The sequence below is a fragment of the Hemibagrus wyckioides genome, linkage group LG20, assembly GCF_019097595.1.
Source record: "Hemibagrus wyckioides isolate EC202008001 linkage group LG20, SWU_Hwy_1.0, whole genome shotgun sequence".
Taxonomy (NCBI): Eukaryota; Metazoa; Chordata; class Actinopteri; order Siluriformes; family Bagridae; genus Hemibagrus; species Hemibagrus wyckioides.
In genome coordinates, this window is record NC_080729.1 from 15,758,656 (window position 1) to 15,773,933 (window position 15,278).

At 40.2% G+C, this 15,278-nt stretch overlaps 3 protein-coding genes across 3 annotated transcripts; 2 read left to right on the forward strand and 1 right to left on the reverse strand.

The window, feature by feature from the left end:
* The first annotated feature begins 535 nt into the window (after window positions 1-535).
* Window positions 536-4,678, forward strand: si:dkeyp-68b7.5 (zinc finger protein 157). The gene is made up of 5 exons (XM_058419068.1): window positions 536-1,036; window positions 1,526-1,578; window positions 1,967-2,036; window positions 2,441-2,503; window positions 2,906-4,678. The coding sequence occupies exons 1-5, from the start codon at window positions 763-765 to the stop codon at window positions 3,463-3,465; spliced, it is 1,020 nt and encodes a 339-aa protein (XP_058275051.1). The 5' UTR covers window positions 536-762; the 3' UTR covers window positions 3,466-4,678.
* A 1,100-nt stretch (window positions 4,679-5,778) lies between these two features.
* si:dkeyp-68b7.7 (zinc finger protein 528) lies at window positions 5,779-8,583 on the forward strand. Its single transcript, XM_058372782.1, has 2 exons — window positions 5,779-6,167; window positions 6,335-8,583. The coding sequence occupies exons 1-2, from the start codon at window positions 5,918-5,920 to the stop codon at window positions 7,261-7,263; spliced, it is 1,179 nt and encodes a 392-aa protein (XP_058228765.1). The 5' UTR covers window positions 5,779-5,917; the 3' UTR covers window positions 7,264-8,583.
* A 1-nt stretch (window position 8,584) lies between these two features.
* On the reverse strand, window positions 8,585-11,558 carry LOC131342060 (ankyrin repeat domain-containing protein 34B). The gene is made up of 2 exons (XM_058372780.1): window positions 11,074-11,558; window positions 8,585-10,248 (listed from the first exon to the last, which is right to left on the reverse strand). The coding sequence occupies exon 2, from the start codon at window positions 10,221-10,223 to the stop codon at window positions 8,817-8,819; it is 1,407 nt and encodes a 468-aa protein (XP_058228763.1). The 5' UTR covers window positions 10,224-10,248; window positions 11,074-11,558; the 3' UTR covers window positions 8,585-8,816.
* Between the last annotated feature and the right edge of the window lie 3,720 nt (window positions 11,559-15,278).

A 15,278-nucleotide genomic window follows, 5' to 3' on the forward strand; every position in this document is an offset into this window, starting at 1 on the left:
CAGAGTGTTTGGGCGACATAATAGGGCTTGCAGAAAAAGCGTAAAAATACAGCGTACACAAAACAAAACGAAACACTCAGGACAGTGACACGCGAAGAACTGGGATGCTGGAGAATTCTGCTTCCCTTTCCCCAACTGCACGCATAGCCTGCAGCCAATCACAATCCTACGTGTTCTTATTAACATTTTACTTCATTTTCAATTAATGTTTATATTTTGTAAATAATAATTATATTTTTTATTAATAAAGTACCTTATTTCAACATAAAAACAATTAAAATGTTTAGGAAAATTAGTTAGGTTCCAAATAAAAATCCGCGGTATACCGGGCCCGCGATAAATGAACCGCGATATAGCGGGGGATTACTGTACTGCCTTACTAAGAAGTACGCCACCCTCGGCAACCATAGTAACTTACGATGTCTATAGCGTACCGTTTTAACATACTCTTTAGTATGGTAGTATAGTGTGAGTTCAGCCGTAGCCAATGGAACGTCGGTGTAACGCTATTGGTCGATGTAGGGCGTGTAGCGCGACGTCACTGAACGCGGAAGTGGACGCTTTGGTGGAAACAAATGTAAACATTTTGCTCTGGAAACTAGAGGTTGCTAAGAAACCTGGTGTATTGTACACTAAAATTTAGTTTTCTTTAGTCACTAGACACTCTAGGCTTCTAACCGGAGGGCTGTTATAAGTATTTAAAAAATCATTTTGTGTGTAAAACCTCTAACAGCGCGAAATAGACCTCGTTTCCTGAGAACAATGTCTTCTGTCGATATCCATTCCCAGTTAGCGTCCATAATAGAAAGGTTCGCCAAAGGGGCACTGGTAGAGATGACGAAAATCATAGACAAGGACTCGGCACTTTTACGCGCGGAGATAGCGCGGAGACAAATGGAGGTCGAGGCGCTTTTGTGTAAACTGCAGTTCGCTGAGAGTGAGCTGAGATCGGCGCGCCAGGCTGCAGCTACCCGCCAGTCCGCTGCTAACCGCCGCTCTGTAGCTGTACAAGTTACCATCACGGCTGCACTGCAAGGTAAGCAGGGTCAAGAGGCATGTAATCGGAGTTTGGGGATCATCAGTCCATCAGTGCCTTTATTGGCTCTCCATGACCGTAAAGGCAGAAAGAAGACCAATTTCCATTATGTTCAAAATATTAGAGGAGGAAGCTTAATAGAAAATTGATGGGAGGTTTACATGATGTTCCTCATGTGCTGATCAGTCACATCCATACATTTTATATTATAGTATAAACCACAAAAGGCATCTCTGAATATTAATCATTTACTATATCATCCAAGTCTTCTCCCGTGTCCTCGTGTCTTTCCTCCAGGGTTTTCCAGTTTCATCCCACCTCCCAAAACCAAAAGTAAAGGTGGATTAGCTATTCTAAATCACCTCGTGTGTTTGTGAGACAGAGAGAGAGTAATGTATGCATAAACAATGGTACAGGGTGAGTAATAGTTATGACCTTTTGAACACCACTGAATGAAAAACAATAAAAAAATTTTCCTCCTAACCACAGACCCTAATGACACTCACACAGACGCGCACATGGATGCTTCTTCTAATGCAAAGGTAAAATTAGTCTTTCAAAAATACTTCTGCTGCTATATTCACTGTCCCTAACCCTGTTTCTTCTCCTTCTTTGCACTCACTGTCAAACACTGTCCTTTTGAACATAGTTGTTTGCACTGTCTTGTCATCCTGTGCACGTATGTTGTATGTTTAGTTTTTAAAGAATTGCACCTTGTAGTATAGTTTAGCTGTATGTTTGCTTGTACTTGTCCTGTACTTTCCTGTGTTTTTGTCCTGTGTAGGACCTCTGGTCTAGGAGAAACGTTGTTTCATTTCACTGTGTACTGCATCAGCTATATATGGTTGAAGTGACAATGAAGCTTCTTTGACTTTTATTTCCCTTCACTTAACGTCAATGCTGATCGTTTACCTTTCCCTCTTTCTGCAGGAGGACAGAGCAGAAGCATTTCAGGTTAAAGAGGAGAGAACCGAGTTGAAGCCTTGGGACAATGCAGATGGTAATCTGAAATTTTCCTTTGGATATCCACCTACATTTTTACACACAGTTACACTCATTAGCCATTTGATCGGGTAGAACCTGTGCTTTGAATCCGCATTCATCCCTGTCCATCAGCAGAAAGGGACCACCACTGATCAGATATTCTTTGGATGGTGGACATACACTTACTGGCCTGTTTGTATAACACACTTATCAAAAATCTATCTAACGTCTTTTCATTTCCAGTGTGTGTTAGTCACCTGTAGTCCATCAGAGTCAGCTTCTGATCACAGGATTGCTTTTGGATGGAAAATTTAGGAGTTTAAAACCCTGTCAGTTTACTCATAGTGTATGTGTCCCTAATAAACGGTCAAGTTAGTGTATACACTAATACTGTATAGTTTTTTCACTATTTTCATATAGAGATCGAGGAGACTCGTGTGTGCTGGGAGGAGGAGCGCCATGCATCCAACACATCAGGAGAAGGTGAGGCTTGGAAGTATTTTAGTCTCTGACAGTTTCTTTTCTTATAAATAGAACGAAATGAACACATTTATAATAACAATACAATAAAGCACAAAAAGGCATCAGTACAAAGAAAGTGCAGAGACAGTAAGGTGTTCTCTAGATCCTATACTAGAAACTTTTAAAGCTAGCATCAATTGCACTGATTTTAAATCCTGCCTAGATTTGCCAAGTTATATGTTCTGTATGTTCCAAGGGGAATAAAACAAACAACTAAAATGTACCTTTCATGGTAGAAATGGTTATCAAAGGAGTGGTACCTGATGATCTCATCATAATAGCAATTGTGATGGTGTAGTATAGTATGGAAAAAAAAACAGTCTCCATTTATACAGACTAAGGAACGTCCTTTATTCTGTGCAGGTCTTCAGGAAGCCAAACCCGGTGTTCTTTGGGACTCCCCTGAGTTAGAGGACTTCAACATGAGACCTGAGGCATCACAAGACACTACTAATGCAGATCACGGGCATCACAGCACAAATGCATCCCCAAACCCAAGAGAAGAAAACAACATTCACTTTCAGTATCAGCAAACCACAGACTGCGATGCAGCTCAACACAGACTCAATCGCTACACTAACACTAACTCCAACACTACAGCACATCCTCCGGCCATCGAGCACAGAGGTGACGGCGTGGGGGTGGGGGAGAAGAGTTCACGCTGCGCTCAGTGCGGTAAAACCTTCACTACACGCTTCTACCTGAAAATCCATCAACGCATCCACACAGGAGAGAGGCCCTACACGTGCCTACAGTGCGGCAAGCGCTTCTACTGCAACTCCCACCTCATTTCTCATCAGCGCTGCCACACGGGAGAGAAGCCTTACAGCTGCGAGGAATGCGGCAAGTCGTACTCCCATTTAAACTCGCTGAAACTGCACCAGCGCAGCCACACAGAGGAAGAGGTCTGCAACTACTGGTGACTTAGAAATCCAAATCTGGCCTTATTGGATTGTATCTCTTAACTGATATACGAAATGTAACACGCACAATATTCCTAATGTGGACAATGTCTTACCTTGACTTCTGACCTCTATCTGCTATCTGAAGCAAATGGGCAGTTTTATAGGTCGAGAATTCGCTGCCTAGAACCATAAAACAACATGTGAAAAGTTTAGGCAAGAATCACATGTTACAAAGCTTAATCTTCAGTAATGTTTTATCTTCCAATTTTAATTGAATTTATTCAATTAGCCAACACGTGTCTGGTGTCTTAAGTTTGCTTCTCTGTTTTATTTTTCATTCATTTCCATTTTAATATAGATTACAAGTACAGGAAGTTTTTATCCAGCAGTTTAGCACTGTGTAAACTGAATGTTTAACTCATCACAAACATCTTAAAAGACACTTTCCGAAAGCCTTCCTTGTCACTGGAATTTGTACTTTTATTACATATTTTTACCTTTTAAAGCTTTACTTTGCACATGAATTATGTAATGGGCCTAAAATCATATTTAAAGCTACATTATATCAAATGATATATACCATCCCAGTGACAAGAGAATGTGCTGAAACAGAGAGCGCTGAGAAAGGAAGTGATTCGGTTTTGAGGTGGCTGCTACCACGGTTTATTGTATTTTAACATCCGCTTGTCCATTCTTATAGGCAACAGCATCAGAAACCACATAAAGATGTTTCGTTTTCTGAAAAACAAACACCGTTTGAGACGCATGTGTGATGATTCAGGCAAGCAGATTGAACTGTGCTAAACTGCTAGCTACAAGCTTTCACTTGTACGTTAGTTACATTAGACTCGTAGCCCCTGTCACTAAACGTGTCTTCTACATTTTATTTTGATTGGACTGTTGAAGCAGTTGTTACTTCATAAATATTTACTACTGTCAAAATATTTCAATACATGATACATGCAAAGGTTGGTTTGGTGTCATGAATATGTTGAATGCAATGTAGCATATAATTATTGTCTTTTTTTTTATTATTATTATTTTTTATTTCGTTTTCATTCATGTCATTTATAATGAACTAGAAAGCCTCGCAAACTTTAACCTAAAAGGTTGGAGGAAGGATTTTTATTCAATTTTAAACTTGTCCACAATTAAACAGAGTCTTTATGCAGTTGTTGCATAATGACTAATTATTTTCACTTTTTTTTATAATAAAAACCGGTTTATGGTGGTTTTAATGTTTTGGATGGGAATGTCTAGAGGTAATTCTTCACAAGACCAGTTCAGTTAGGCAAAAGCTAATTCCAGATTCTTGATCAATCTTACGCTACACAATGTTTAGACCTGAAAGTTATAGTTTGACTCTGGACATGCGAGATTAACTTAAGCACTGTTGAGGATTTACAAGTCACCTATAATTACAGTTCTAAACACACCATGACTTTGGATAAAACAGTCAGTGAAGATGAAGAACCGAATAAAATTTAGTTATATCCTTACATTCCTTTAAGTCTTATATTCTAATTTTTTTTTCCAGTACGATTGATTTCATGTCTAGTATTTTCCACACTAGGTGGCACAGTGGCACGGCAAATCGATCCTGATCCTCAGTCAGGACATCTCCGCCTTACATGCTCTCCTTACTGAGTTTTCTCTAAATTCTCCACTTCTTCTTCCTTACAAAAACATGCTAATGGGTGGATTAGTGAATTATTTTGTAATTAAGTGTGTGCATGATGCCCTATATAATGGACCGATGTCCCATTCAGGATGTGTTCCCAGGGTGAGCTCTCCAGAAGTGTTTATTCACGCTTGGCATGAATGCGATTTAGAATTGATCAGATGAATCAGTTGAAATCGAAATAACCAGTAGCTGTGTATGATTGTAAAAGAAGATAATAAATCTTGCTATATTTTTATATGTGTAATATATGTATCTGCATGATTTCGTGTGTCATTTACAATTATACAACAGACATACCAGCATCAGCTTATACAACAACAATATTAATAATAATAACAATTAATAATAATAATAATAACAACAATAATATATGTTTATAATAGTAATAAAAATAATAATAATAATAATAACGATAACAATAATATGTGTTTATAATAATAATAAAAATAACGATAACAATTAATAATAATAATAACGATAACAATAGTATATGTTTATAATAATAAAAATAATAAGAACAATAATTTATTATTATTATTATTATTATTATTATTAAGAAATAATTTATTTAAAATAAAAATTTATTTTCCATTTTTTAAAGTCTTGTATCTTGTCGTGCTTTTTTTTTTTTTACCGGAAGTGACCTCACTGTTGTCCCTCTTCTCGCCTTACCTACCTTTTCCTTGTACCAGTTAGCTGTAATTTAACCTTTACCAATATACTGGATGGAAATTTCGCCACAGGAGCTCGAAAGTGTGTTGTTCGTTTGTGTTAATAATAAGGGATATGGCCGCTGCGGTGCTACAGACGCGGATAACCGCCATATTGGACGTGTTAACGAAGGCAGCCGTGGCGGAGATTAGCCAGCTCATTCAGGAGGACAGCGCTGTGTATCACCGCGAAATGAAACGGAGGGAGGATGAGATCGAGGGACTGAAGAAACGGCTACAGGTCACCGAGAAAGAGCTGAAGAAAGTGCAGACCACAGCTTTGGGCAGGTGTTCAGTCGGTGTCCAGGTCGAAATTATGGCTACAGGTCAGTGTGGAGGCTGTTTTGAATGTCTCGTGCTACATATGCGTATTTTTTTCTATATATATATATATATATATATATATATATATATATATATATATATATATGAAGAGAATTGTTATGCCTCTGCACCTATTATTTATTTAAAAAAGTCTTTATTTATCTGACAGATTTGATGACCTGTGGAAAAGAAACACCACCTGAGGACCGTATGGAAGTATACAAAATAGGTTCAGCCCAAGAGCTTGAAGAAGAGAAACCACAGATTCCAGACAAAACATTTCCATCTACACATCATGCCACGAAAGAGCCCAGGGTTCCAGCAGAACCAAAGCAAAGAGATCCGAGGTGCGATGAAGACGAGTTCAGCAGCCTGGAATTTGAAATGAAAATCGAGCAGGTGGAAGAGCTGGTGGATCAGGAACTGAGCCTTCCACGGGCAGATTATGGTATGGCAGATCCGAGCGTGAGCTCCGAGCACAAAACGGACCCGAGAGACACTCAACTGTGGCCGTCCCTGGAAGACAACTCGGCAAATGAGTTCTCCGTCCCCGATGGCTGTATCGGGTTAGAGCAGTATGAACAGATTCCTACTGACCAGTGTCTGGCCCAGGTGATGAAGGATCCTCTGAGCGTCCACCCTGACAACACATCCAATAAACGTATCGATTCGTTTGGTTCTGCACATGCCAGGATTGACAGAGAAATGCACTTTGAGGGCAACATTGCGAAAAGCTCTGAATATGGACAGATTAGAGACGGTCTGGGTCACCTCAAAGCATCAAGGCCGCCACACAGCAACAAGCACAGACAGTCGTTCAGTGCGGTGCCACGCTCACATGCGCATTTGCCCACAAATACTTTCTCAGTTCTGGACATGGCTCCTATGAGGCAAAACATGCAGGCCAGCCATGTCGGATCGAAGCCTTTTCGCTGTGAGGAATGCGGTAAAGGCTTTACCCAGAGGATGAGACTGATCACACACAAGCGAATACACACGGGTGAGAAGCCATACCACTGCCAACTCTGCGGCAAGATGTTTTCAAGGCAGGACAACTGCCTCAGACATGTACGTCTACACAGTGCACAAGGGTGGTAAAGGGTGGTACTTTGATTGTTGGACCGTTTTTCTAATAATTATGAGTGCTGTGCAGAGAAGACGGCTTTACTTCCTGTCTTGTAGACCATCACGACTATATCTAGTAGATTAAAAGTCTCTGGCGCCCTCCAGTGGTTGGCTCTGGTAGGCCACTAGGTTCTAATCTCTGTATTTTTAGATTCTGAGCTTGTTCTTTATGCATTTTTTTTCTCTTTCATATAGATGTTTTATATGTTTTAAAATGGAAAAAAGCAACAGCATACAGAAACAATCTAAATACAATATGAATTAACCTTGTAGTACACATTCAAGAGGAATCCAGGGCCATGTCCCAAACCACATAATGCATACCACACTGGACATCACTGCAGTACTGAAACAATATTTTCTCAAGCATTATGCAGCCAAGGACTTGTACTGTAATAAAAATGCTTGATATTTATTGCCACTGTCCACCAGCAGAACACATATTAAGGTTGAAGTTCAGATTATTTATAGACCTACTTGTTTTGTGATTATTCAGTTCAACAGTAACAGTGGATTGTGATTTCTGCCACTGTATGCATAAGCAACCTGTGAATGCTTTACTTGATCTATAAAACTAGCATACAGGTTTGTGATCAAGCCCAAACCAGAGGGTGTAATTATTGTCATTGTTAATAAAGCGTGATTTATTCTGCAGCATTGTAAAAAAACCTGTCCACATTATTGAGGTTGTCACTGTTGCGAGGTACTAGCTCAAACAAAAGGGCTTTGTGACTGTGCTCTGCCTTAATGGAAATTTTCCGACAGGTTTTTTTGGGCGAGTGCAATGAGCAAATTCCGACCAATTAGAGCCACACAGGTGATTTTGACTGACTGTTTTGACACTTGTTGAGTGATTTGTAGGTAAATGAATTACTTGCCCCACCCTCAGGATGATCCGACGAGGAAGAAGCCAGTGACATTGTTAATTCGGAGGAGAATAAAATCACAAAGCCGGATTTAATGTTAATTCCATTAGACAGCTGTTGCTGTCCAAACCTACATTGACTAAATCAAAAAATAATTAGCAAATGACAGACCAGTCAGAAGTGTATTGTCACACCTTTCCTGTTCTACTGCTTACATAACTTAATGCAACACATGAATAATGGAAATTAGGACAAGGAAATTACTTCCTCTCCATAAATAAATTTGCAAAATGTGTGCAAAAGAGCAGTCATAAAGGTAAAGAGGGGCATGCAGGTTATTCTAGAATATTTATTATTAGACTGGAAGATGCAAACAATTGGGATATTTAATTTTTTTTTTCTTTTTAAGCCTTTGTGATTTCCAATGCAAATAATTTTTTTTTGTTTTTCCTAAGGGTGTACAGACTTTCCCACACATCTTTGAAAATAAACTTAAAGGAGCAGTTCTGTATCATTAAACACATCCTAAACAACATATATTTGATGTCCATTTATATCACGTCTTAATTATAGTAATAATGACCCAATGTGTGTGTTGTGTGCTTGTCTGTTCATCAGCGTACTTGCTTCAGTTTTACTTGCGGTCGGTTTTTTTGCATGTCACAAGACAAAAAGGATCTCGTCAGTACCACTTTCCTGTCTCATCTGCTCCAGCTGAATGGAGTGGCGACGTGGAGGTCTCCGACCCTTTGCGCCTTCCTGTCTGTGGCCTTGGGTCTCTTCAGCTTTTGGAGCAGCACTTGCCTCGTCACCACAGGAACGGGTGGATGTGTTAGCAGCGGAGCTGACTGTGAGAGGAGGCAGGAAGGTAGTATGACGTGCCTGGGGTTTGAAACTTAACTGCTCCTGTGGTTTCCATTTTCTCATGGTGTTAAATCCGCACTGAGCTGTCGGAGCTGCCAGAGAGCGGGAGCTAGCGTTGTTAGGGCAATGCTGGAGGTTCCTGTTGGTAGGAACTGGTGGTAGTGTTATAGTGCTGGGCTGGTCGTGTAGGTGTGTTTCTGAGCTGGAGAGATTGAGTGATAAGGTGGGAAGCTGGAGTAAATTCTGTCCCGGCAGAGAGGGGAGAGTGTTGCGTCGATTGTGTAAATGTGCTGGAGTTGGTGGAGCATAGTTCTCTGCGTGGTTCCTGCAAAACGCTCTACCAGGTTTGAGGTTAGCAGCTTTAGAGGAGCTACTCTGATCCACTTGCCAATGGCTGTGCTTCACTTCTTTATCCTCTTCTTCCTGTACAGCTCCCTTCGTAATCCTTTCTTCATAGGTGCGATTAAGGTGTGCCAAGTTGTGGATGGCTAGCCAGGGTTCAGAATTTAGCCGTTGGCGGTCCGACGCCTCTGGCTCTAGAAGCAGAGGAGAAGCCGCTCTGCTCCCCTTCCTCCCCGATGCTCTGAAATTGAAGATTCCCTCTGCCTCAGTCTCAGAGTTTGGTGAGCCTGTCTTGAGCTCGATATCGGAAGGGGACATGCAGGTGACAGGCGAGGTGTCGGGTGATGGAGGCACGTTTAGATAGCGTCGGCTAACGGTGGCACCACCTGTGCTCAGATCTGTGGAGATGATGATGATGTCACGTCCCTTAGCCCTGCAAGCATCAAGCAGCACGCGGATAGTATCCTGGTCACGGGCGTTGATGCTGTAGACCAGCGCAGAACCTCCAGAATAGTCCTCAATGCTAGGGTCAGCTCCAGCAGAAATCAGGGCTGTAGCTACCTCGGCTCCGGCATGCTCCATACAAGCGTACATGAGGGGCGTACGTCCAGACTTGTCCTGAGCGTTAGGATCCGCGTGGTGCTGAAGAAGGAAGCGGATGAGCCTCAGTGAGGTAGAGTTTCCTGACTGGTCGGCCCTCAGTGCTCGGCACGTGGCTAGAAGAGGCGTCTCGCCCCGTTGATTGCGCTCGTTGACTTGGGCGCCACCTTCCACCAGCAACCGAACCAGACGCATCTTGCCCAACTCGGCCGCCTTGATGAGAGGGCTTCCATCCTCCAAGTAGTCCTGCCTCTCAGCCATAGTGCCAAAGATCTGGGATGGTTTCCTTATCAGTGATTACAGATGGAAAGAGAAATGTATACCTTTTAGATGTAACAAGGTCTTCTCATTGAGATGATATAGAGTTTAAGGAAAGGAGCAATAAAAATCTTATCAGCCAGAACGTTTCATATAAATCTTCTAGTGCAGTTGCCAGTTTATTAGATATACCAGTTTCGTGACTGGCAAATCAGTGGATATGAATAAACATGTAGTCCATGATGAAAGATGAATATCAGAAAACCTCGGTTTATAGAAGGGTAAGCACTCTGTGTTGTTTCTGAAAGTGCACGTGAATGATTTTTAAGTTTAAAATGTCGAGCGCTGAAGGCAGTACTACAAAAGCGTGGGACTTGTTTGAATGTCCGCTGCTTTGAAATGCTTTCATGTCAGTAGGAAGGCTGACCGAGTTAAAAGGGAAAAGAGGTCAGCTGTACTGGCTCAGCCTTCAGAAACATTGTGCAACCTACCATTTATTTTACAGTCATGCCAAGTTACAATACAGTGTACCACTCTCAAACTAGATATTTATAAGCAAATATTACATTTCACATACATAAAAACTGTTAGATCCTGATCGGATTACACATGGCATGAATAAAAATATACAAGTGTGTGATGGTCCATTAAAGCATATTTCCTTACAGGTATTTCCTAATAAATCATAGATCATCTGTATTACTTATATTTATTAGTTTAATAACATAATTTTTTTAAAAACTTCATTAAATACTGACTTAATAAGAGACATAGCCTATGTTTCTGCATCTCAGAGTAAATAAATATCTTCCTTTTTCTCCTGCCCTGTAACTGCAAGAAAGTTGAAACTGACCTGCTGTTTCCTTTGTGATCCAGCTGCAGGTCCTTGTCCTGGCTTTGTGTGAGCAGATGTGCTTCGGGTCAAATGATTTAGAAATCTGTCAGAGGGAGTCAGAGAGCATGATTCTCTGATTGGGGAGGGCATCCTTCCCTGTGCCCATGCACACAGATGCATACGAGGACAAAGATGGTGTATTTTGAACAAAATTTTGTTCCCATGAGTTGATAAGCTTACAAATGTAGAGATAGGTGGGGTGTCTTTCAAATGAATCTTTAACAATTCTTTCCTCTTTGCAAAGCCGAGGTTGATTCAGGAGCACTCAAGTGGTCTGCACGGAGCCCGGACCTCAGTCTCTGTGAGATGATTTGGAACACCGACTGCACGCCATCACAGATGAACCAATCCTCACAGCAACATGGAAGCAAATATGGGAAAATGGATAAACAGGTGAAAGATTATGTGTATCATTAAGCAAATACATTTACATTGTGACTGCCTCTCAGATACAATCAACTGTGTCTGTAGAGGTTTCATCAAGATACAGAAGATGAGTGTGGGCCAGGAGACACACAAAGGACATTCAGCTTTGTGTATTGAGGACCCTACATGGGAGGTCCTTAGAGTTCTGTATTCTCTTAGACAGATCTTTGGGTTAAGATATTTTGAAAACCGACAAGCTAACATCGTTGTTGAAGACCCGCTACACTGCTACCTTCAATAAATTATTTTCCCCACAAGAACTCTGGTCAAGTTTACGTATTTTATGTATTAGAGAAATCTAAAACATTGGCAAGCCACCCAAACCACTGCTCAGACAAATACAGCAAAATCTAACATAGGTGTCCACATACTTTTGGCCATGTAGTGTATCTTGAATGTTAAACTTTGCTGGTTTCCTCAGGCTATCAAACAATCATTTTACAAGGCAGTGATGGCTCAGTGTTTATAGCTGTGGGCCTGATTCAAGGTCTCTGGGTTCAACACCTGCAAACTCCACTGGTCACTCCAGATTCTCTTATACACTTATACATGCTGCAGTGAAAGTGAAAGGCAAACCAATGTGGCTTCACACCGGTTACTGAAACATATTGAAACTCAGAAGTAGGAGAAATGACTACTGTAAATCAAATCATGATACACTGGTTGACCTTTTGCCAACTGACCTTTGCATGCATGCCGTGTCCTAAGCGATATAAAGTTGGTTGATATAGAAATATTGTTTTTTACATTCTTGTGATCAGTTTTAGATCTATGGTTTGATGCTCTGAAATGCCAAAGTCTACCAACAAACTGCCATTTTGTTCTCTTAAAGATATTTCATTATAGCGCTCTGGAAAGCAAACAACCAACGTTTCCATCCGAATGCCACTTTCTATCACAAGCTGATAATACCAAAGAGTGCTGGCATCCAGTTCAGTGTTACCGGTCTGGAGAAACCGGCTTTCAGTGAAGTCATAACCCTTGTTTGCTTATATAAGCTCTATAATGGATCTCCATTATGAATAATCATATCAATATCTTTGTGCAATAAACATGCCATATGTGTGAGTAAGAGCAATCATCTTATAATGCACAGATTCCCAATCCTGGTTCTGAGAACCCATTGTCATGCACACTTTAGTGTTTTTACCGCTCCTAATGTACCTAACAACTAATCAGCTAATTATTGTCCCTGAAGTGGGTGAGTTAAGGCAGGGAGAGCACTAAAATGTGCAGGACAGAATTTTTCCAGGGCTGGGAACTTGTGCTATAATGGCGCAATGTGTGATACTTTATGTGTAAAGTATGTTCATCATCAATTGCTAGCTGGGTTTAGGTAATTTTGCACATCCCAATGTTGTGCTTTCCCGTACAGAAATCTGCTATCCCAAAAGAAGCTGTTTTCAATCAAATTAAATTATTTATTTATTTTTTTGTTGTTGTTGTTTTATCACATTATGACAGGCCCATAGTCTTAATTAAATTATTATTATTATTATTATTATTATTATTATTATTATTATTATTATTATTATTATTATTATTATTATTATTTTGATTATTTAGAATTTATAATAGTGCTCTCAAATCTGTATATACCTTAAATATATACCGTTTTATACTTTATATATGTACACCTGCCTAATGTTTTGTGTATTTTTACAGCTAGCTCAGAACTAGAACAGCTGCAGCAACACAAATGGAACCATGCATTAGACATAAGTAAACACAGGATAAACAAACACAATACACCCACAAACAAGCAAGCAATTACAGCCTATAACATTTTCTGTCGCATATAGCACATTAATTATCAAATTCAACCCATATTTAAACATATTTTACCTTGAAAACAGCCTAATTTAACAAACACATACCATATTTTAACGTCTTGGTTCTGTAAAAATGAAGGTATTTTTTTGCTGAAGGGTAAAAGGTTTTATATTGTAAATTTAAATAAACATATCAGCAAAATATGTAATTAAGACAAAGTAATACCTTTGATTTTAGGGTAATTATTCGCTTATAAACAGTATTTTACTGTTAATTTTACCAAAATTTTCTGGTTCCGCAGTAACAATGTGTATTTTTTATACACTGATCAGCTATAACATTATGACCACCTGGCTAATTTTGTGTTGATCCTCCTTTTCTTGCCAAAACAACCCTGACCTGTCAAGGCATGGACTCCACTAGATCCCTGAAGGTGTTCTGTGGTATCTGGCACCAAGATGTTATCAGCAGATCCTATAAGTTGTGAGGTGGGGCCTCCATGGATCGGACTTGTCCAGCAAATTTCACAGATGTTCGATTGGATTGAGATTTAGGTAGGTGGTACATGTCCAAGTAACATCCACATGGATGGCAGAACATGATTCATCAGACCAGGCCACCTTCTTCCATTGCTCCGTGGTCTAGTTCTGATGCTCACGTGCCCATTGTTGGCACTTTCGGTGGTACACAGGGGTCAGCATGGGCACCCTGACTGGTCTGCAGCTATGTAGCCCCATACGCAACAAACTGTGATGCACTGTGTATTCTGACACCTTTCAATCAGAGCCAGCATTAATTTCTTCAGCAATTTGAGCAACAGTATCTCGTCTGTTGGATCGGACCACACAGGCCAGCCTTCACTCCCCACATGCATCAATGAGCCTTGGCCATCCATGACCCTGTCCCCGGTTCATCACTGTTCCTTCCTTGGACCACTTTTGATAGATACTGACCACTTCAGACCGGGAACACCTCACAAGAGCTGCAGTTTTGGAGATGCTCTGATCCAGTCGTCTATTCGCCATCACAATTTGGCCCTTCATCAAACTCGTTCAAATCCTTACACTTGCCCATTTTTCCTGCTTCTAACACATCGACTTTGAGGACCAAATGTTCCCACAAACACTAACACAATGAGGAGATAATCAGTCTTATTCACTTCACTTCTCACTGCTCATAATATTATGCCTGATCTGTGTGTGTACTACGGTGATATATTATTTTGGATTTTATAGTCTTGCTTTTTTACACTGCAATTTTCACGAACATGTTTTTTTTTTTAATTCATCATTACAATTTACATTAATAAACATTAATTCATTAGAACGCAGTTTAGATGGCTTAGTTTAGATTCGTACGAAACTGTACGATTTGATGCATTGTGACCCTTTTGGCTTTCCACAGCTACTGCAGCGTGTGATAGCAAGAACAAGAGCGTATTAGCGAGATAAGAGTGGAAAAGTAGCGTTTTTTTATTAAAAGAAAAGCTATTTTTTTGTAAAATAGCCCTGGCATGACCAGGCAACAACAAATGTACGACGTGAAGCTAATGGCATCGCTGCTTGTACTGTATGTAACATGTAGCTCTGTATGATAATAGGACAGGCAGACGCGAGGTACTGGAAATTTCCATTGGCATCAACGCCCAATCTACTTACAGCGATTTTTTTACAAAATGTCAGGTGATCTTGTGTTTTGTTTTGTTTTTTTTTTTTGTCAGGTTTTAAGATTTGATGCGATAATTCGAGGATCTGCACGCAAGCCATTTGTAATTAACCTCAAGCATTTTTTTGTTGTTGTTAAATACAAACGGGTTTTGTCATGTCTGAAAATGTTTTGAGGGGGAAAAAAATAAAATAAAATAAAATTTAAAAAAAAGCAGGACATCGTAGTGGAAATTTCCAGACTCTTGAAAGACTTCAGCAAAGAGATCAGCCAAGGTCCTGTGTGGAAATTTACCCCCA

What these genes read in the sequence shown, in the direction of transcription:
- si:dkeyp-68b7.5 (XM_058419068.1), top strand. Translation starts at nt 763, where the DNA reads ATGTCTTCTGTCGATATCCATTCCCAGTTAGCGTCCATAATAGAAAGG. An exon ending in CATCACGGCTGCACTGCAAG is followed by an intron (nt 1,037 to 1,525) that starts GTAAGCAGGGTC and finishes TCCTAACCACAG; the next exon opens with ACCCTAATGACACTCACACA. An exon ending in ATCCAACACATCAGGAGAAG is followed by an intron (nt 2,504 to 2,905) that starts GTGAGGCTTGGA and finishes TATTCTGTGCAG; the next exon opens with GTCTTCAGGAAGCCAAACCC.
- si:dkeyp-68b7.7 (XM_058372782.1), top strand. Translation starts at nt 5,918, where the DNA reads ATGGCCGCTGCGGTGCTACAGACGCGGATAACCGCCATATTGGACGTG. An exon ending in GGTCGAAATTATGGCTACAG is followed by an intron (nt 6,168 to 6,334) that starts GTCAGTGTGGAG and finishes TTTATCTGACAG; the next exon opens with ATTTGATGACCTGTGGAAAA.
- LOC131342060 (XM_058372780.1), bottom strand. Translation starts at nt 10,223, where the DNA reads ATGGCTGAGAGGCAGGACTACTTGGAGGATGGAAGCCCTCTCATCAAG.